This window comes from Tamandua tetradactyla, chromosome 24 (assembly GCF_023851605.1).
Source record: "Tamandua tetradactyla isolate mTamTet1 chromosome 24, mTamTet1.pri, whole genome shotgun sequence".
Lineage (NCBI taxonomy): Eukaryota > Metazoa > Chordata > Mammalia > Pilosa > Myrmecophagidae > Tamandua > Tamandua tetradactyla.
The window spans coordinates 14,933,366-14,956,027 of record NC_135350.1 but is presented as its reverse complement, the minus strand read 5'-3'; the positions used below and the strand labels follow the sequence as shown (position 1 = coordinate 14,956,027).

Here is a 22,662-nt window from a genome sequence, read left to right as displayed (position 1 = left end):
TGGGAGCCAGGCACACTGCACAGACAGACATGGGTTGAGTTACGCACCCTCCTAGCCGACTGAGAGGCAAGCAGAGGTGTACGAGATGCAAGCGCAGGAAAGAGCAACTTGTTCTCCAGTGTCCCGGGGTTCCACCTCCACCTACCTGGACATGGAAGTGTCGACTGACAGTGAGGATGGGTAGGGTTGCCTGAATCCACCCGTGATGGGATATACAGGCTGACCTTGCCTGAGGTCACAGAAGAAAGGAACCCATCAATGATAGAACACGAGTAACCAACCAGCAATAAGAATTTGATGAGGGGAAAAGAAGGAGGCATTCGTATAGAATGCTGTGGAGGTATTACAGACCACACATTCTCTTCAACTATAGGACTGTTTCCTTCTCTTACCCTCAACCCAATGAAAGCATCATTTGCCTTGAAGAAATCCCTCCCCCTTCAACTTTAAAAGTAAAACAGTCCAGAGCAGGCAATGGTGGCTCAGTGGCAGAGTTCTCGCCTGCCATGCCAGAGACCCGGGTTCATTTCCCAGTGCCTGCCCATGTAAGAAATAAATAAATCAAGTAAACCAGTCCAGGTTTTACTTGTCTCTCCTCTTCACCTGTTTCCAAACCCCGTTAATGCCTGCCACAATGTTTTGAACAAACAGGCACTTAATGCATGTTTATTGAATACAATGAGACCCTGAGAATTGGGAAATACCCCTTTCAAAGGAGGAGCTTAGTGAATGCGTTATTAAAATCTTTGAGAATTTCAGGGAAGGGAATAACAAAGGAAATGAAAGTTTATATTTATAGCAAAAATGAGCAAATTTCAAAAACACTGTACTCCCCCACCCCCAGAGACCACATACCCCTGTTAGAATCAAGAAATAAAAGATAATTCATTGGAATTATTTACTCTGCACCCTGAGAACTCCATTGTTTCCTCTGTTCTTTCTGCATCTCACATCTTTCGTTTACATGATTTTTATTTCTAGCTGCCACTGATGCAACTCGGCCTGGGATTATGGCCCCTAAGTAGCTAAATTCAGACAGAATAATTGATCTAGGCTTGAAAGTGTATGCATAATCAATTAAATTCAAACAGAGTTACTTGCTGAGAGATGTAATGCTTTAAAAGAGAGAGAGAAAGCTGGAATTTCCACGGAGGATGCCCCTTCTTGCTGAAGGAGCTGGAGAATGTAAGATTGGGGCGATGATGAAGGGCACGGGGGATGGAGAACCCAATGGAGAAAGGGGAGAAATGCTTGTTCATGTTGAAGCACCGTTTTTCACAGAGTGAGGAAGGGAAGTGGAGAGGAGTGGGGACGGGAAGGAAAAGGAGGAAGGAGGGTTTGTGCTGATAATACAGTGATTTTGAAAAGGGCCTACTATCAACACCGATTCTATTTCTTCCCAAAGAATAGTTCCTTTCCTTCAACTTTAGAATTAAAATATTTAAAGGGCAGCAGTAAGAATTTTTTCTTTTTAGAAATAAACATCAACACAATAGAGCACTGGCATTCGGAGTGCAAAAAAAGAAAGCTCAAGCATCACCTTTTTATGCCTCTGAGCTCAAATTCCCTTTTTTAAAATTCAAAAGATAGTTTTATACTTCTAAATTTCTCTTTGGTAAGTTGTCATTTTCTTCACTTGCCCATTTACAAGAAAAAGCAGACATTTAAAGTGTCTACATTGTTCATAAAAAGCTAGAATAGAGGGTGGGCCACGGTGGCTCAGCAGGCAAGAATGCTTGCCTGCCATGCCAGAGGGCCCGGGTTCGATTCCTGGTGCCTGCCCATGTAAAAAAAAAAAAAAAAAAAAAAAAAAACACTGGGACTTTGGGCACAGCAAAGGCCCAAAGCCACAAACTGAATCCATAAAACCATAAGCTTCAAAGCAAATTCTGCACATTTTCTACACATATTAGCAAACTGGTTCAATCCATTTCAAAGTCTGCCTGTTTTTTAATCTTTCAAATTGAAATGAAATAAACTTAGCACTTTGCTCGCTGATGTGAAATTTCTTCAAAGTCTACACATTTTACCATTCATAAGGCCAATTGCCACGAGAGGAAAGTGGAAGATGTGCTCAAATGCTTTGCGGAAAGCTGCAGGAAGTATCTTACCAGCCAAGAGGTGGGGTAATCTGTCCAACACCACCCGGAGACAAGGGGTAAAAGGTGGGGATATCAGGAGCTGGGGGATGTCTGGACATGCCTGTCACAAAGAACAAAGGAAAACTCTATTCAGATTCATTGGACATTGGACCTTAAAAACAATAAAAAAGCAGCAGTAAGATGGTACATATCATTGATACTGAGGGTCTAGAGTGAAATAATATTTAGTCATCAAATCAATTTAGCAGAAGTCAGTTTATTCAGCTTTTCGCAAGATTCCAACATTTGAGAAACAGGTTTTAGGAAAGTACATCTTGAAGAACTCATGAAAGAGCAGATACAAGCTAGTAAACTAGTCACTAGAATAGATTTTCAAAATATTTATTTTGTCCTCCTTCTTTTACTTTGGTTTAAAAATGGTAGACAACTGCTTTGTTTAGACGGTAAAATGACAGCCCTTCCTAAGTACCCAGTGTGCCATGGTGCTCGAGGATTAGGTAAATTGCCTTTTCATATTTTCTTTGGTTCCCTCATGGACACATAATTTTGGGAAATGCGATACCTCAGAGGATCACAGATTAATTAGGAATCATCTTCAGCCCCATCGTGGTCACACTTGATATGATTCATTTGGTCTCTGTTTGCCACTTCTGCTCCAACTAAGCACTTCATCCTGTTGAGTCCTCTGGGACCCAAGGTCAAACTGTCCTGGATTAGTTGTAGTCCACGGAAAATAAGAGTGACACCAAATTGTTTCTTGAGCTTACGTTCCCTGGAGTACACTGCCTTATAGCTGTAAAAACTACCTAAAGATTATATCTAATCTTCATCCCCAATAATGCTCCTTTGTTTATGTCTTACCTTAGGTGGAGAGAGAAAAGGAATAAGGCAAATGCACAGCATGCAAAATATAAAAACTCAGATTTAATATATCTGGGGGCAAGTGATCTTAAATAGAAAGAAGTCACAAGTGGCTTTACACAGCTAATAGAGGTTTTAAAAGACCATATATAAACATGCATTCCAAGATTTAACACTCAAAATAAGCATTAAGTGGTTGTAAATACATTGGCTGGTATGTGAAATTAGGCGGGCACATGGAAGATGCCCTTTAAATATTCTGGGCTTTGTTTTGTTTTGTTTTTTTCACTATTTAAAAATACCTCTGGACTTCATTTGGATCTTAAAAAGTATCAAAGGTCTTGAACAAATAGGAATGCCATTTTCAGGCTTCCACTTGCTTTCTCCCTTTTGCTCTCCCACCTACCTTCTCCCCGCTTCCTCACCTCAATAAATCTGTGAAGCTTTGAAGAAAAAAAAATTTTATTCAAATGATTCTACCCCATAGAATTTTCTCTGCCTTCTTTAGCTCTGAAAAGTCTTTCCCCTTTGAACCTACATTTTATTTGCACTTTTAATATCTTATTTAGGATGGTCTTCATTTTGTTTTATAGTTTGTGCAAATAATTTCCTGCATGCGCTTATACATTGCTTGGGAGAAAAGAGACTGCGTTTTACCAGTCTGCATATCAAAGCCTCCCTGTCTGCAAGTGGGGCTCTCAGTAAACATTTTTGAATGACTGACCAAATGAACAGGTGAAATAAAGTAGTGTTAAAAGGGGCCCATGCTGAGCTAATATGATCAACTATTTTAGAACAGGTGTATGATATGGATTAGGTCATTAAGTGAGCAGAAGATGCAACTGGGTTTTCTAAATATTTTATTGTTGTTTTAAGATGTTGTTTTCAAAGATTCTTAGATGTGCTGCCTCTCTAATAAGTGTTCTGTTACTGAACACACGAAGACACAAGCTCTGTGTCTTTGAGTAAGTTACAAAATCACTTTGTAAAATCGTAATAAAAACAGAATAGGTTTGTTAAAAGACATAAATGCATTAATACATGTAATACAGCAGAGTGCCCGGTACGTAAGAAATGCCATAAGAGTTTGTGATTATTTGTAAGGATATAATGGGTAATACAAAGATTTAAACAGGTACTTAAACCCAGCATCTCTTAATGAGAAGAAAACTAATGTGCTTTCTAATAGGTAATTAACTTAAAGCTATTCTCCCAGAAATGAGAATGAACTTTGCTGACAAACAGTTTATATTTATTGGACAGTTCTATCGAGAGTTGGATTGTGGCCGTGATACTCACCCCCCCCCCTTTCTTTCTGGATGAATCTAACCAGCCTAGAAGGAACTTTGAAATCATCAACTTTGACCTCAGTATCATCTGCTCTAACAACTTGAGCTACATCATATACCCAAAAGTCAGGCAGTAGAGAGAGAGAGAGTAAAAACAAGATGCCTAGCAAGCTTTATACTTATTTTTCTTTTGGTGATGAATACACCCCATGGAATTATATAAATTCAAAATACGTAAATGATGACATTGCAAACCAGAGTTTAGATATCCATAGAGGTACATGGTCATGAGGCACAGGAAGCCCAGGACAAACACGTAATTAAAAACAGGATCTTTATAATAAAAGGAGCACAAATAGTAAGGAATTGAGGCAAAAATCACACAAATATTTATGATAAAGATTCCAAAGAAACTGCACGTTGATAACTTCGGGCCATGCCCATACGTCCCAGAATGTTTGAAAAAACTACTGTGCCATGATGTGTTATTCTTTTAAAAAAAAAGTTAATGTTTTATAATGCTTAGAATGGGGCTTAGGATAGAGTAAGCACGATATAGTTGTCAGTTAAATAAGTTAAGTTTAAAAATAAAACACACCGTTGGATTCTTTTGGCTAATTACTTGAGGCTTCTACATTTATGTTCAATTGTCATATACAGCTTTATGGTTCCCAGATGCGTATCTCTAGCCCAGACTCTGGTCTGGGGTTGTGATTCCTGTGTTTAAATTGCCTGCCTCCTGCCTCCCGTTGTGTCTCTCAAAGGCATCTAAAACTCACTGTGACCGAGATCATCCTCTCCCTCTCCCCTCTCATATCACACTTCTTCCTAAGATCCCTAAGTTCCCTTTCAGACCATATATCACAGACCTGGCTATCTGACGTCCCTTATTCTTCAGAGACCCTTGATGAAAGCAGGCAGAATGTGGGAAAAACTTAGAATGAGGCAATAAGATAGATGCAAACCTGGGGGTGACTGCCTAGGTGATTTCACCTTCTCTGAGTCCAGATACTTGGGCTCCACTAAAGTCCAAGTCCGCTAGTAGCTAAGACCTCAAATAAAATTTCCATTTGAATAATGGAGGGAACTGAGGAGGTAAGTATTTAACCTAGAAGTGTTACTAGCACAGCAAAAAATACCCAGCCTCTGGACTCCACCTTCTTTCACACACTAAATCTGTTTTTCTTTTTTTGCCTATTGTAAGACAAAGATTGAGTTGGACAAATGGGTGAAATGCAGAAGGCAGAAAAATTTTACACCTTTATATTCTCTGCTGTCACAGGGTTTTTGAACTTCCAAAGATCCTGGTGAGGCCTGAGTGTTTAAGTGCATAAAAATAGCAAGGCTCATCGGGAGCAAATTCATCTTTGAAGTTTGTCCTTAAGCAGACAGACAGGAAGGCTGGGAGAACAGAGCTCTGTGCCCTACCACCCGCCCACCTCCTTACCCATAAGGCAGAAACTAGGCATTTTTATTTTTCATACTTCTGCTGCTGAATGTTTTCCTTTAAAAGAACTAGAAGGAGAACTTGGTATTCATGCAGAAGAGCAAAATAAGATTCATTAAGCGGAAATGGTTTTGAACTTTAATTATTATAACAGCAAAGAACCAAAGATATCACAAACAGCTCAGAAAAATAACATTTGAAGTAACAAGCTCCCTCTATTTTGTCACTTTCTAATTCTTTTTTTATACTACCATCAACCCCTTGTTCATGCAGACCTAAAGAAATACTGCAGGGAGCACTGAATGCTGAACTTTTAATACATTTGCATAACATATTGGTTTATATTGTGGATCATAGATTTTCAAAGCTGTCACTATGCAAACTACTCTGCAATGCTGTTTCTTCCATGTATTTTTTTTTTAATCCTGCAAAATAAAAGAAGCAACAACATAGTTTTGTCATATAAATTACGCCTGTCCCCTACAAATGTATTTTGATGCAACCAGCGATTTTGGGCAAAGACCACTAGTTGGGTCACTCTGGCACCACAGCGGGGGCTGAAGGAGGGAACTCGGAAGGCAAGTGCTCTCACCTTGTTTGGAGTTGACATCTGATGGGATGTGCGAAGGGTGCGATCCTGGAGAAAAGTGCTCGTCGCTGTAAGTGATGAGGGGGGTGAGAGGATGGACGGCGTGGGATGGCTGCACCACGGGCACTTTATTTGACTGCAAATAACAGCAAAGTCAATAGTTAATACAGAAGTACAGCTCTTGTTTCCTCTTCCACAGAAAAAGTCACACATGAGCAGCTGACTCGCCATCAGTAGAACTCAGCAAGCTTCTTCAACCCTGGACAACTGAAACACTGGCTCTCCTCACTTAGATCTTCAGAATTTCTCCGTATTAAATATTCCTTAAATATGTGAATATCCCACTATATTAAGGGCTATCAGTTATTTAACCAGTGCCCCTACAGAGATTTAGGGAGCTCATTATTATTCCAAAGGATGTGAATCTCTGTATGCACATGTGGACACTGCGCTCCTTTTTATTTTTTTATTTTTTTATTTTTTAGGTGCATGGTCCGGGAATTGAACCCTGGTCTCCTGTATGGAAGGTGAGCCTTCTACCACTGCACCTCTGCACCCCACACTCCTTTTTGGAGTATCTCCTCAGGTTAAGTTTGACAAAGGGTAACTGGAGCAAAAGTTATGAACATTTATAAGCTCTTTATTCATCAAATATAAATAAATTATATATAATTTGGTATAAAAAGGCACCCAATATGAAAACTGTTCACTGAACAAATAAATGAATAATTGTTGCCAATTTGAGGGGCAGAGGTTTTTGTTAGATAGTTTTTTTAATTGGAGAAATTGTAAGTTTACAGAAAAATCATACATGAAATACAGATTTCTCATATACAAAGAAGGGCAAAGTTTTAAATAACCCAATGAATATAAATTTATTGTGCAGGCATCACTTTAATTCATGAATTCATGATTCTATAGTTGTATACCTTAAAGAACCATTTTACACCATTTACCATGTTTTATAGTTTGGTCCATTAGACATGACCATACATTACGCTTTAGTCCCTACTTAGTTCAGCTTCTGGTTCTTTCTAGAGGTCTATGATGAAAGGGAATTTCCAATGTCAAGCTTAACTGTTTTTGAAATGTTTAACTGCCTGCAGGAACTTCTTAAATTAAGATTTTTATACTTTAAAATATTTTATATGTCTTATACCTAAAAATTTTGCTTAAAAATAAATTTTACTGTTTAACTTGGAAGTCTAAAACTAAGTAACACTTTTTAAAAGTTCAGGTTACTTATTTAGACTTCATTAAATTGGGATCTGTGATCATTTGGATTGAGTTATGATGAAGTTCATTTTTTTAAGAACATGCTTGCTAAGTATAAATCAATAATATAAACAAGACTCTGGCAGGTTTTAGACTAATTAAGGGGATCATTTTAAAGAAATTTACACACACACACAACGAAAAAAAAGAAAGGAAGCCCAGCACAATTATATACATGCCAAAAATGTTTCTAATTTTAAACTAATCTTATTTGTTAATTGAAGCAGCCTCAGAAATACTACAATAATGAGCAACTTGTGAATTTAAGGAAAATAGAGGAATGGTGAATATTACATTCACTAATTCAGGCATGCTTCGAATTAGTTTGAATTCGTGAGAATTTACTGTATGAGACACTAAAATACGGGTGGAATCAGTTTCTCCAGAAGCAAATATCCACCATTCTACCCCCCCCCCCCCCAAAAATTGGAGACAGAACTGAAAACCTACCCAGTGAGAAGTGTCCACTGTACACAGTTTACTACCTACAAGGCTGAGAGGGTGTCAGCAACACCCTCGGGAATGGACCTAAGACTCGCTAATTCTGCATTTGATATTTTTTACCAATCAGGTGTAAAAAGTGCGTGGAAGGACTACCCTCAAGAAAATTAGGAACAATTATCCTGGTAATACTTGATTCTCTTTACAGCTAGTAATACCTAATTCTCTGTACACCCTGTCATTACAACCTCCACCCAAAAGGAACTATGACATGAAAAGGCAAGGGGAAAAAAATCACTTTGTTAGACAATGATATAATTCCGTACTAGCTTTTCCTATTTTGTAATAATTATCAGCTCCTCTCTAATGACACAACTTGCACAGTCCATGGCATTTATTAAATGGAGCACCATTAGCGAAGTCATACGAATTTTCTCTATATTTTTTCTATACCTCAGCACAGACATCTATGCACATAAATGTGTAAAATGCTAAAAAGGTTTTGATGCTCTTCTGCTTTCCATGTGTTAATGATGCAGTCTGCCAAATACACAGAATGAGCTTCTTAAATACTAGGAACTTAGAAGGCCATGGGGATGGGGGTGGGGAAGGATGGGAAGACATTAACACTATAAGCCCTTTTAAAATGGAAACAAAAATCTCAACACTTACATGCTACAACGAATAAACTCACATGAATAGACTTCTGAAATGTCTCATAAGAAACAAAATGCCAAACAATCTACAAAGATGATTTCTTAGGGTAGTTATAAAGAGCAAGCAGAGGAGAATCTTCCGGAAATAAATATTTTGCGTGTGTTTCTTGTCTCCCGAGCACCACCTTAAGGAACCTGCACTGGCAGGCAGCATCTACTTACTGTCTGACCTATCCCTCCAGTCATAGAGCTCAGAATCTGGTGCCATGAATTTTTGCTAAATTATGCTATCCTTGCGCTCCTCTTAATTTTACGGTTTTCAACACAGATTTGCTTTTCTGTGGGAAGGAGATAAGAAGCCGAGGATTTTAATTTAAGCTCTGGCCTTGTCTTATATTTTGCAAGATGGATCGCGAAGGCAGTACTAGTAGGTGTGTTCGAGCCAGCAAGGATCACGTCCATTTTTTGTGACCAAATAATAACACTGATATGAAATCTCAGTAATATGTATGAGCAGAATCCTAAAAGGTTGTATTTTGCCTCCTGTTCACCATCTCCACCACGTATATATGTACATAGAGAACAAAGCTGATTCCAACCCACACCGCGGATACTTAGCAAATGGCCATCTCTGTCCGGGGTGGTAAGCCCTAAATGTGTGAGCTTCCTCTGACATCAGGATTGTCCTTGGATACTCTTTGCACACAGAAGCCGAGAACCCTGGCACTGCTACTTAGGTTAAGTGTTTTTGTTGGTTCGTTTGTCTTTTGCATGGGCAGGTACTGGGAATTGAACACGGGTCTCCAGCTTGGCAGGTGAGAATTCTGCCATTGAGCCACCATCGCAGTGCCCCTCAGGTGAAGTTTTAAGGCAGACTGTACAGCCATTCTTACTTCTATTTTTCCAATCTTCAAATAACAATGTGGTGTATTTTGGGGCTGAGGAATAAGTGGGGAAGAGGAAAATAAATAATCAAGTACCTGCCTCTATACACAAATTCATGTAACTATATTACAACGCATAGTTATACCTGTATCTGTATGCCAAGCTCTATTCTAGGCATCATTGACTAAAACAGACAAGGTCCTCATTTTCACACATTTTATGCCTTAGGAGCTTGGGAGCGGAGACGGCAGGTGGGAGAAAGAACAAATGTGTTTTTTAAAAAAGAACAAAATAAGAAGAGTTAGCGTCGAGTACGAGAAAGAAAATTAATCGGGGTGATAGGACAGAGTACGTATCTAATTATATAATCTGTATCACATTAAAGCTATAAGAACCCTAAGGTTCATTTAGTCCAAGATCCTTTGCAATAAGACAAGAAGCTGAGGGGCAAAGGTCATCAGGGAATGGGTGTTTGAGCCAGGACTATTGTCAGCAATTATAATAATATAGTCCCATTCACTGACTCACTACACAACTCCCAGAGTGCAGGGTCACTGTGAATACAGTGCGAATGGAATCCCTGAATCCCTGAACCGCCTAGCACAATGGAACTGAGAAGCAGATACTCAGTCTCCTCTGCTATTTATGCATGCTGGGCACCCTGTGCACACAGCACCTCATTTAACAGAACCCAAGTCTCCTGTGCTTTCCCCACTCTTACAGCTTGCTGTAAGGGAGGGAAACAGTGTAAAAATCACTTTGATACCTTTTCATTCATAGGTGCAGCCAGGTAAGTCTCAGCTCTCAGTGGAGAATCATCATGTATTCCCAATGGGTGTCCTTTGTTTTATTAGCCCAGAAAGCCTGGTAGAATGTATAATTACACCACTTTTATGAGATATCTGACAGCCTTAAATCATTCAAATGCTCCACTCCTGCTCAAAGGGGTTCAGTAACTCATCCAAGCTCATACAGTGTTAGGAGGCTGGGCCAGGTCTCAAGCCCTGTGCTTCTGATTCCAAATACACATTATTTTATTATTTTATCTCAGGTCATGTACTGGTCGGGCGAGTTATGACACTGGAAAGAGAGCAAGTACTGGGACAGGGGTAGAAAATATCAAGAGTGGCCTCTGGAGACAGCTCTTCTACCTGCATTTAATGCTCACACGAGGTATTCAATAGGAAGGCAAGACCTTTTCCTAAACTTGAAGAACCACAATCAGACCATCCTACCCACGGAGCACACATAATTATAACAGCTTGCACTTGCCAAGTGTTTAGTGTGTGCTAAGCACTTTATCCTCACAACAACCCTTGAGGCCAAGTACTATTATTAACCCCTTTTACAGGTAAAGAAACTGAGGCACAGAGAAATTTGAAACATTTTCTAAGGGCACACAGCTAATAAGTGGCAAAGTCAGATTCAAACACACAAAGTCTGGCTCTAGAGGCCGTGTTCTTTACCACTACACAATGGCATCCTCCTGAAGAGCTGAGTTAATAAAATCCTGGGCACTGAGCTGACCATCTGGGCCACACCTGGCCATATGTGACAACCATGAAAGGACAGTGTGTTCTTTGTCCCAGGCACAGGAATCACATCAGACAAGGAGGCATCTCAGTAGAAGTGGTCAGAACTGCAGAGACTCAACTGCTGCCTTTCCCTCCAGGACTGGAAAACATTCCAAGGAAGCTTGCTTGGCTGCCAGCCAGGCTGGTCTCTACAGGTAAGGACCTCTTTGGCATCATAGCCTATAAAACCCACACCTCCTGTGGGCACCGTATGGGTGCCACTTAGGGATCCTGAGAGCCACCTCCAAAGCAGCGTTCCCAGAAATGACCCACTCACCACTGGTAATAAATCAAATTGTTGTGAAAGTTGTCAGTCTCCAAAGGATGTGGTTCTGGGAAGGGCTAAAATGTGGCCCAAATCCCTATTGGCTAAGGCTGTGGAGCTGCTGGTAAGTGGAGTAATTAGGGGAGATACCTGCTGGCAAGGTATCTGGGCCCCATTTTGTACATCTCCAGATTCCAACTAAACCTAATGCATGGGATCCAGCTGTGCATAAAGGTCTTGAGTTCCATTCCAATTGGCTGTGCATTTTCATCACCAGTCCTCCCAGTGATAACCGAATCCAGGGGGTTTCAGTACTCCACCAACCTACTGATACGAGGAATTTCACCTGGCCTCGATGGTTATGGCCGCACTTTACATTTTATTAAACTCCTAAGAAGTCTGGTACTCATGAAATAAAAACCGTGTAATTTAATATCATGCCTTCCTTCTCTTCTGCGAATCCGAGTTTCTCAAGCCTTCTAACAAAAAGAGGCAAGCAGATTTATAGAACTCCAAAAGGATACACTGATTCTCCTTCTCCCACCTTCCTGGATACATTGATTCTTGTATCAACTAGACTTAATAATAACTGGGTACTGGAAATCTATCCTAAGATAACACCCGTGCCACACACTGCATCCGGGTGTGATGTGGCTTTTGGATCTAAGACGTATGGCTGGTTGTGAAGCAGCGGCCTTTCTCAGACGATGATAGTGGTCCCCAGCTCTGAAGTCTCCCCCAGCAGGAACTAGTATAAGGTTCACAAAGGACAAATATTCCATGAGCCCAACTCTGGAGGCAAAATATGATCCAGAGAATTTCCTGTCAACAGACAACTGGAATCTCTTGCTGAGAGGAGAAGGAACGTGTCATAGGACGAGGAAAAGAAATACCTATGCATTTGGCAGTTAAGTGCCAGTCATTACAGTAGCACTTTTTTATACACTCTGGCACTAATCCATATATGTTTTATTACCCCCATGTCAGATGGGGAGGCTGAGTCTTTTGGGACAAATAGCTAAGTAATAATTAGTCGAGAGAGGAGCTGTGCCGGCAATGCTTTGATACCAAAGTCCCTGCTCTTTCCCCAACATGCACTCAACTCCTCTCTCTGCCCCTGTTCCAAACCACCCTGCCGAGGGGCCGAGCATTGAAGTCTTTGGGCGGGAACAACTGACCACTCAGAGAAGACTGCTGTCACCAACTAGCATGACTGCAAACAAACTGCCAGAGAGAGAGAAGAAAATTAAAAAAAAAAATTAAAAACCCCCACTTTGGGCAAAAGCAGGCAATTTCCATATATTACATCATTTCATCCTGAAACCACCCATAAATTAGGTATAATAAAAAAGAAAGTTTTTTTTACTGGTTTACTGAGAAGTAAGTCGAGGTTCTGAGAGAGCAAGACAAAAAAAAACAAGGTTACACAGGTAGTTCAGCAGCAGAGCTAGGATCTAAACCCAAATCAGGAGACCCTGAAGTCTACAGCTTAAATTCCAAGGAACCAAATAATGACATTTCTGGCAACCACCGGATGCCAACTGGAAGAGACGAGTAACAATGTAGTTTCATACTCATGTTCATGGGTAGTTACTCAATTTTTTGGAATCTCAGATTCTCCATATCTAGATGGGTATAATGATACCTCACCGAATTAGGATGAGGATTCCTGACTAATGCAAATAAAACATCTCACTCAGGTTGTGGCATACAGCCTATGTCCAATAAATATTTGTGGAATTGATAAAGAAAAGAGGAAAGGACCAGTTGGTTAATTACCCTGAGCTGCTCCTTTCCAAGACTAGTAAGCACTAAAATTTAGAATTATGCTTTTGTTCAGGTGATTTCTCCACCAACTCCTCCCTTCCCTACTCTCCTACCACGTCTTTAATCTATGACTGCTATCCAAGAGCCTTTCTCCCACCACTGCTTGATGAAATCTGTCCCATCTTTTGAAACTTATCATAAATGGCACTTCACACTTCAAACTTTACATTAATAACACTCTGGCCTAGACCTTGTTATGGCATGCATATACACACACATTTCCTATATGCTTGCTTTATTTCCTCTATTAGATTATAGTAGAGAGTACAAACTATCTTGACTGATTTGTAAAAATCTCCTACAGTAGCCATTCTCAAACTTTTTAAACTCAGGGCACTTTCATCACGGAAGACCTCAATTTAGCTTTTATTGCTGAGGACTGATCTATCAATAGTTACATTAAAAATTATTTATATTAAAACATTAAAAATTATATTAAAAATTAAAACAAGAAATTAAAAAATATTTAGTAATTTATTTTTAAATGACAACACTAACCCTATTAAAATTTTAACATAAAGAATATGTTTTAATGAAAAATAACCATTTTCAAACCAAAATATTTCATGAGAAGAGCAGCACTGTTTTGCATGTTTGCAAATCTCCTTAGTGCCTGGTATAGTATAAGACAGCTGTATTCTGATATCTGCTTTTGCATTCACTCCATTGTGAAATGTTTTTTTAGTTGAAACATATGAAGAAAATCCAGCCTCATGGATCTATATATACACGGTAAAGGGAGGATTATTTTTAAGTCTGTTCAGATAAGTGTGGATCTTCTTCTTTGATACTATATGAAAAAGCAATGTGTTAGTTTCCTTCTTTCTTTTGCCTTTCGAGAAAAATTTGAAAGGCAAAGCAGCAGAAATAAGTACATATACCACATCCTTTTAAAATGATATTAAATTTTTTTAACTCTTTGACTCCTTTAATTTTTTTGGTTAAATTTGAATTATTGTTTTCAAAGGGATTCTTGATGTGCATTAACTGCAAATACGGATCAGTACCCTTTAGTGGCAAGAAGCCTTCTTCAATTTACTCAGGTAAACTCAACCATACTCTGCTCTGTACTTAAAGCTCCTAGGACATATTCTTTTATACATTTATCACCTTTGTCTGTGCTTCTATTCTCTCCCATGAGATAGAGGCTGTACCTTAGTGAGTTATCCCAGCATCCAGCACAGGGCCTGGCAAAGTGGAGATATTCAATACCTATTTCTGATGATTGTCTGAATGAGGCTTTCAATACTAACAAGACAGCTCTGTTCACGAGAAAGAATTCAGAGCCTTATAATAAAAATTGGGACTGGTCCTTTGTATTCACCTTTTCTGTGGGGCAGGATTCCAGCGCGCTATGACTGGGTTCCCTGCTAGGGGCAGCTCAAGGCTGCAGTGCAGGTACTGTCTGAACTGAGTTCCTGTGTGGAGGTTCCAGGGGAAAATCTGCTTCCAAGCTCACTGCTGTTGGCCGAATTCAGTTCCTTGCAGTTGTCCCCATTTCCTTGCTGGCTGTCAGGTGGGGGCTGCTCTCAGCTTCTGGGGGACACCCACATACCTTGATAGGTCATCCACTCCATTTTAAAGCTAGCAAAGGTGTACTGGATCTTTCTCCCATTTTGAATCTTTGAACTCCTCTTTTGTGATCAGTGGAAAAAACTCCTTGCTTTTTTTGTAACCAGGACAAGCCTATCACGCAGGATGAACTCTCAGTAAATCAACACTGAGAGTAGGGGAGGGGGCAGGAGAGGGTGGCTATGGTAACTCAGGGTGCTGGGGGGCCTAATGCCTGGACAAAGATAACCCCCTTAGCGTTCTATTTTTTCTCTCCTGTAGGTAAAGTCATCATTAATCTTTTTTATTATTTTACTTTATTTTATTTTTAAGCACTTTTATTCACACACCATACCATCCATCTTAAGTATACAGTCCCTTAGTATATGGCTCTTGGCATAATCACACAGTTATGCATTCACCATCACAGTCTGTGTGAGAACATTCTCACTTCTTCCGAAGGAAAAAAAGTCCCATACCTCTTATATCCCCCTATCATTTACATTTAGCTTTGGTATAGTGTCTTTGTTACAATTAATGAAAGAATATTACGATGTTACTGTTAACTATAGACCTTAGCTTACATTAACGGTATTTTTTTCCCATGTTAATATTAATACCTTGTAATAGGGACCTACGTTTGTGCTGGTTCATGTAGGAACTTTCTTATATTCAAACTATTAACGGCCACCACTGTCTACCCTAGGTTTCACTAAGTTATACGGTCCCAGCTTTTATCCTCTGGCTTTCCTTCTGGTGACACACTCGGCTCCAGCCTTCCTCCTTCCACCATGCTCACACTCACTCACAGTACTGTGTGACCATCACACACTACCTTGCTACCCATTTCCAAACTTTTACAATTACTTTCATCAATTAAGCTTTTGTAGATAAAAATAAAATGCATCACAAACATCATCATGAAGCTTTATAATATTTGGAGTATGTTATGAAGTTCTGAAGTTTTGTTTTGTGTTTTCTCTCTCACGCCTTTCTTTATCCAGAGGCACCAACTTCAAGAGCGTGTGTATTCACACATATGAGAGCTGACAGGAGTTGTAGTTTGGAGGGGAAGGGACAAGGGTAGAGATTAGCATACCTTCCCCTTCCTGCTGCCCAAACTGAGAGAAATTAAGGAGAACTGTGTGCAAAGTTAACCACAGGGTTACAGCTTAAGGAATTTTAAAAGGCAATGACTAAACAGGGTTGAGGGTCCACATGAATTCATTTTTAAGATTTTAAAAACTGAGCTTTTGCTTTCTTTACAATATCAACAATCAATGTGTCAGATTTGGCCACTCCTTTGCCAATTATTTAGAAAAATCGTTATTTTATATTTAAGTGGAACTCTTCTACTACAAGGTCATATATCACCTTAAGGTTCATTTTAACTTAATTATCTGGCTCCTGGGAGTCACTAATGGGTCTTATAATCAATCATCTTACCATTTATTAGTCACTCATAATGCACAAAATGCTTTATGAAGTGAAGCTTGTGGAAGGAAAATAAGTAAAAAATATAATTAAAGAGAGAGGAAGTATGGATGGTAAGCGTTAAATAAAACCTGTAATGTAGACTGAGAAAGACAAGAAAAGGCACATTTATTGAATAGTTACTATATTCTAGGAACCATACATAAGCTTTTACATTTGTGATCAGATTTTTCCCCATTTTCAAATGGGGAAACAAGCTCAGGAAAGTCACACGGGTTAGCGTGCAAAGGTAGAGCTCAGGTTATATACAGGTCTGTTTTATCCCAAACATGAACTTTTCACTGTGATGTGCTAAAAAGAAATGGTAACAAAACCAAATGGCTCATTCTAGCAGCCAAAGGGGATCAACACTTCCGTGACTGGAACCTGTGAATAGAGGAATTGGAGTTAAGGTCAGACACGGAGTAAAGATCAGAGTAAAAGGGAAAATTATGTCAAGTTCTAACATCCTATTATTTGATCGATTTTGTACCACTACCACCACACCCCTAATCTAAATTTTCCATGTATTTTTTCAGAGTAAAGCTGTTTAAGATTATGCTTTGAAAATTAAAAGAGAGAATTGGAGCCACTGAAGATAAACAATCAAAACAAACAAAACAAAAAAGCCGTCTTGAAACATACCATGCTAGTGGTAAAATAGTGTGAGTAAGGAGACGTGCTATCAGCTCAGCGGTAGAATAAAGGATGAGGAGCAGGTAAAAGAAAGGGTCACCAGGTCCTAAGGAGGCAGGAGAAGGGGGAGGAGCTGCCTGAGCTGCTAGATGTAAGAGAGTGGGGTCCTGTAGACGCATATATGTGTGAAAATTTTACTGTGAAAGGACATGGGGTAGGGCAAGATTCCAGTGGTTCATAACCTTCTCTGTAACACAGATGTTGAAAATTTGACGAAAGCAGTGTATAAATATTTTTATACCTAAACACAATCACACATCAGTGAATTGGGGTGGAGGGTATGGAGTGTATACGGGAGGACAGGTAACTAGATTAAAAAGTGCTGGTTTATTGCAAGAGAGAAGTGCTTTAAAGATCCCTGCATAATTTTTTATTATTACTAAGCTGACGTTTGGTCAGCTTGGTGGAAGCAGTATTTGTGTGGGTCAGTGGGAAATAATGGAAGGCAAGCACATTAGTGAAAGTGGCTGAGCAGTCAGAATAGAGGCAGCAGGTTATAATTTCCTCCTAGCGCAACTGGAAGGTTTTATAATGACAATGGGCAACAGGAAAAGACAAGAAAGAGGCAGCTCTAGGGACTCCAGAACCAGGGAGGGAGGGTATTGCTTTGAATTGCCAGAAGTCCTCCTTTGAACTAAATCAAGCCTAAATTCTGAACAGACTTGACCAGGTTTTCTGGTGCTGGTTTGGGCGCATGGTAAAAAGGTTCTCTCCACCCTCTCCTACCAAGGGGTGCATAACCAAAGGGAAGGAGCATTTTCTGTTGCCACCTCAACTGTACCTCTCTATTACCCAGTTTCAGAGGATTGGAAGATCTCCCCATGTGCTCAGAATGTCTAGTGGGAAAGGAAGAAAGATTGGGGTCTGAGAAGGCGGAAGACTCTAAATCCCTGGGGATGGGGTAGGTATCTGGAGCCTGGATAGGGCAGGGGTGAGGGAAATTCCACAGCCTCCCAGACAGGGAGTGCAGATCTGGTGTTTATATGTTCAGATTACAAAACAGATAGTGAGAAATTACATGGGGGGGGGGGGGGGGTGACAGACAAACTTAATTATTTCCTCTGTAAAGGGGGGGTGGGTCCCTCAAACTTGACCTATAGTATCCAGGAAAAGATTTATTTGCCTTATTTTCAGCATAAATAAAATCTGACTTTTAAGATCAGAAGTGGAGCATTTACGGAACAGGAAAAAGGTACCTATGTGCGAATTTTGTTCAAGCAAACCCTCCCTAATTTAAGTAAGTGCCAAATGTGTAAAGTAGTCTTTGCTTAAAATGGGATGTTTTGATAAGTGAAAAGAGGAATGTTTAAGCTGTCATCCTTATTTTCCTCCAGAATTTGCTGAAGAGCCCTTTAGAAATAAAAAGGGAAAAGCACAACAAATAAATTACATTGAGTTTGGCAACTATCAGTAAGTTCAGGACTAAAACTAATTGAGAACTGAAACGCCAATCATTTTCTGTGAATGTGTAATTGTGATATTTCTATTGTAACAGAAACATTAAAGCTATTCTACAGACTGAGTTGTTTCATATGATAACTGTTAGCCACCAGGCTCTGGGCCCTTAAGAATCTGTCTAGTCAGAATTGAGACGTGCTGTCGGTGTAAAATACACTCGGGAATTCACACACTTTAGTATGAAAAAAAAGTTGAAATATCTCAATATTTAAATATTGACTACATGCTGAAATGATAATATTTTGAATATACTGATTTAAATTACTAAAATTAATTTCGTACCTGTTCTTTTTTGCTGTTTTCTTTTGATGCAGCTACTAGAAAATTAAAAATTAGATATATTTGACTTGCATATGTGACATATCTCTTATCAGGGAGCTCTGCTTTAAAGTTGAAAAATATGTAGGTAAGACTGGCCCCTTCTCGTGCATTCCAATTTGCTAAAACAACAAAAACGCAGGCATTTTTGTTAACAGAAGTAATCTTTTATGGATAAGGAAATTGAAAATCAGAGCATGTCCAAGATCATAGGCTGGTAAACTGGCAAAACTGACAACTAAATGCTGGGTTTCAATACACCATACTGGCAGCCAAGTCAATATATTTAAAACAAAATATTTATATGACACAAGTACAAAACTGTAATATTTCATTTTATGGTATAAAAAGTTACTAAAATGATATCTATCTTTTATCGGTTCAAATGGTCTTTATGACCAAATGATGTGCTGCACATCAGTTATATGTAACTTCAGTTTGTCAGTTACTAAGATTACTTTTTAAAATGCCTAACACTATACATTTCAGATTCATTATGAGTGGCTAATGAACTCAATCTTTTCCATTTCCCATCACAGCCTAATGTCTGGGGGGGGGGGGGAAGGAGCGAATTTTCAGTGAAGAAAAACAGCAGAGACAGAGATATCACTATTCATAAGATATACTCACAAGAGTCAGGGGAAAAGAAACTTATATTTTATTTTGTATTTAAAAACAAAATCCTGAAATGAGTTAGAAATCGAGGCAGAAACCTTACAGGACAAAGAAAGCATTATTAATGTAATTTATATGACACAAACTGGGCTGGCTTATGTAACTTTAAACATTTTAAGTTCATCTTGAAACCCCCAAAGAAGTCAAACTAGGATAGAAAACTTTCTTTGAACACACTATTTGCTTCAATCATATAAAAAGAAGAAGCAATTGTACAGACCTTTTAAAAGATTCCAAGCTCTATTTACGTATTTTTAAAGAAGAATGTTCTATAGCCAGTGGTAAACTACAGTAGCAAAGGTAACAACTGCTATTCTCTGTTAGTGAAAAAAAGAACTTCTGTGAATAGAGTCAGAGACAAAATGTCTTTTGGGCCATTCATAGTGAATAAAAGAAATTTCTTTCCTGAATTTTACTGTGCATTTCCATCTTTATTTTTTTTGGGGGGGGGGGGGAGGCAGAGGACATAAAGATGAGCTCCAGGCAGATACTGAATGCTGATCTGTATTTTTCTTTCCCAAAAGGTTACCCTGAATTTACAGTAGGGTGCTGGAGCTGGCTTGTACTAGCTCGCAAGAGCTGACTGCTACATTTTTGGAATTTTAAGAGTATGTTACTATTACATGGGGAGCTTGAAATTGGCCATGGTAGGATTATTTATGCCATGGAAATTGGCGAATGTGAAAAGTTTGTTTCCTCTCATTAACTACACGCCACCCCCAGGTTGTTAAACATGTGACAGCACACCACTGACAGACACGGATTCCTTCCCTAAATTGCTAAATGGAACAAACTTTTCGTTATTTTTCCCTATTTGACAAGCAGCGAGATAATCCTGACCTCTGCCTGAAACCATCCCAGAATAAGAAATGTTCAAAGATCATCATTTGACATGATCTGGGATGATCTGACCCATGACCCACTTGCCGCACACACGGGTGGATGGACACTCAGTGGCAGTTACTTGTTCAGCCTGGTTCCTTGCCTCTAGGCCCATCCAGCATCGGATTTGAGTCACTGTATAGAAAGAAGCCACTACACAGCATTGAGAAGAGATCTGTAGAAGATTCAATGGGCATTTTCTTCCCAGTTCCTTTTACTTCTCAAGGAAAGATTTTAAAAAGTATAAAATGCTGATATAATTATTTTTGAAAGTTACCCAATACAAATCAATTTTATATATAAAAGCAAATAATTCAGACTACTTCCTATATGTAGTGAAGAATACAGATTGATATTTTGCAAAATGAGGTCAGTATATTAGAGTAATTGTCTAGGCCAAATGCATAGAAACTGGGACTGGACTAAACATTAAGGAAGAAGGAGATCAGAAACTGATGTCTTGGACACATAGTCACTCAACAAACAACATGAGTCCATGAGCTCTCTCCAAAGAACATGAGAAACAGCTTAGGGAGATCTGAGAGCAACTCTGAATCTCGGGGAAAGGTACAAACGAGCAAAAATAATTTAAAGGCTAATTGGAGAATGTTCTCAAGACACTTTAATCTTTTCTTAAACAATGCCTTTGCCCAGATTCCTAGACCAAGGCTTGGGAAACAAATAATTGCATATTAGATTTGAAGTCAATTGCATTCCTGGCTCTAAATGCTATTTGTTGTGTGTGCTTAAGCACGTTACTCAACTATTCTATAAATGAGGCTAATATTTTCCCTGGCTAAGTTTGTTTGAAGGATCAAATGATAGCATGCACGGCAAAGCACTTTGCAAATGGTAAAACACTTTGTAAATATAATATTAATTCCACTTGGTGAAAAAAGTCATTAAGCTCATTTCCTACATGGAGACAGTTATTCCTTCAGTCAAGTAGATTGGCAAGTTTCAAATAAAGCTAACTTTGAAATCTGCTGAAGCAGTTAATAATGGTGACAAAGAATCCTCTCAATAACACTGCTTCACTACTGATTTACAGCTTCAAGGAAATTTCTGCTTCCTTAGAAGACAACTTCATGCAAAAGTTTTTGTCTTGTGATACAATTGTGCTACAGCATGGTCCATCTAAATGCTTAAAGGATATTTCAATTTACCTGTTTAATGTATATGTCTCCTCCTTCATCTGAATACTGACATATTAATGTTTGCACGGATGGATGGATGGATGGATGGATGGATGGATGGATGGATGGATGGATGGATGGATGGATGGATGACTGGATAAGTTAATGCAGAAAGTGGAAATATATAAACTGGGGACGAAGAAACACCAAAATAAAACATAAGCTATTGTGCTGGTTTGAAACTGTTGTACAGACCAGAAAAGCCATGTTCTTTAATCCTAATTCAATATTGTTGGGTGGGATATTTTTATTGTCTCCATGGTGATCTGACTTACCCAATTGTGGGCAGGATCTTTTGATTAGGTAGTTTCCATGGAAATGTATCTCTGTCTATTAAAGGTATGTCTTAATCTGCCTTCTGGAGTCCTTCAAGAAGGAACCATTTTGGAAAAAGCCACAGAGCTGACCCAAGCAGATACTTTGGAGATAAAGACAAAAAACACCCCTGGGAAAGCTGTTTGAAATGAAAAGCTAAAACCCCAGCAGCTGCCAGCCATGTGCCTTTCCCTCTGAACAAGGTGTTACAGAGCCACTGACCTTTCTTGAGTCAAGGTATTTGTCCATGGATGGCTTAGTTTGGACATATTTTAGCCTTAAGACTGTAAACTTGCAATTTAATAAATTCTCCTTCAAAAAGCCATTCAAAAATGGATGTCAATATTGCAGGAAGTTGAAAATAGACTGCATATGGGGAAAAAACACAATCAATATAAGCTAGGGTTTGTAGTCAACAGTAACACTGTAATATGCTTCCACTGTATGTAACAAAGGCATTATGCCAAAACTAAATGTTAACAGGTGGGGGGATTGGGAAAGGGGTATGCATTCTTTGTGGAAGAAAAGGAAACATCTTCAGATAGAGTATGGTAGTGAAAGCATGTCTATATACTTAGATTGGATTGCATGATGTGTGAGTAAAACTGTTTAAAAATGATCGGAGAGAAACAAGTGCTAGAAAAAAATGCAGAGAAAGAGATGTAGCTATTCACCGCCAATAGGGAAATGAGAGGTGCAGCCCCTCAGAGGGCAGCGTGACGACGTCACAGGAGGCCAGGGGGTGGGTGGGTTTGCCACAATTCTGAAACCCCATTGCTCAGTATACAACTAGAGGAACTGAGTGTGGGGACACAAATGGACACTTGCACACTGGTGTTTCTGGTGGCCGTGTCCAGATCCACAATGAATGGAGGTGGCCTAAGGGC

At 39.2% G+C, this 22,662-nt stretch overlaps 1 protein-coding gene across 6 annotated transcripts in view; it reads right to left on the bottom strand.

Moving 5' to 3' along the window:
• LEF1 (lymphoid enhancer binding factor 1) overlaps positions 1 to 22,662 on the bottom strand; it is a 132,516-nt gene that overhangs the window by 30,544 nt on the left and 79,310 nt on the right. For 4 of the 6 annotated variants that reach the window (XM_077142592.1, XM_077142591.1, XM_077142590.1 and 1 more), the window contains exons 4-6: positions 6,292 to 6,424; positions 2,112 to 2,202; positions 146 to 229 (exon numbers count right to left, since the gene is read on the bottom strand). In XM_077142592.1, coding sequence (XP_076998707.1) covers positions 146 to 229; positions 2,112 to 2,202; positions 6,292 to 6,424 — 308 coding nt within the window. The remainder of the gene's footprint in view (positions 1 to 145; positions 230 to 2,111; positions 2,203 to 6,291; positions 6,425 to 22,662) is intronic. The other 2 variants (XM_077142594.1, XM_077142593.1) reach the window with 1 other exon arrangement.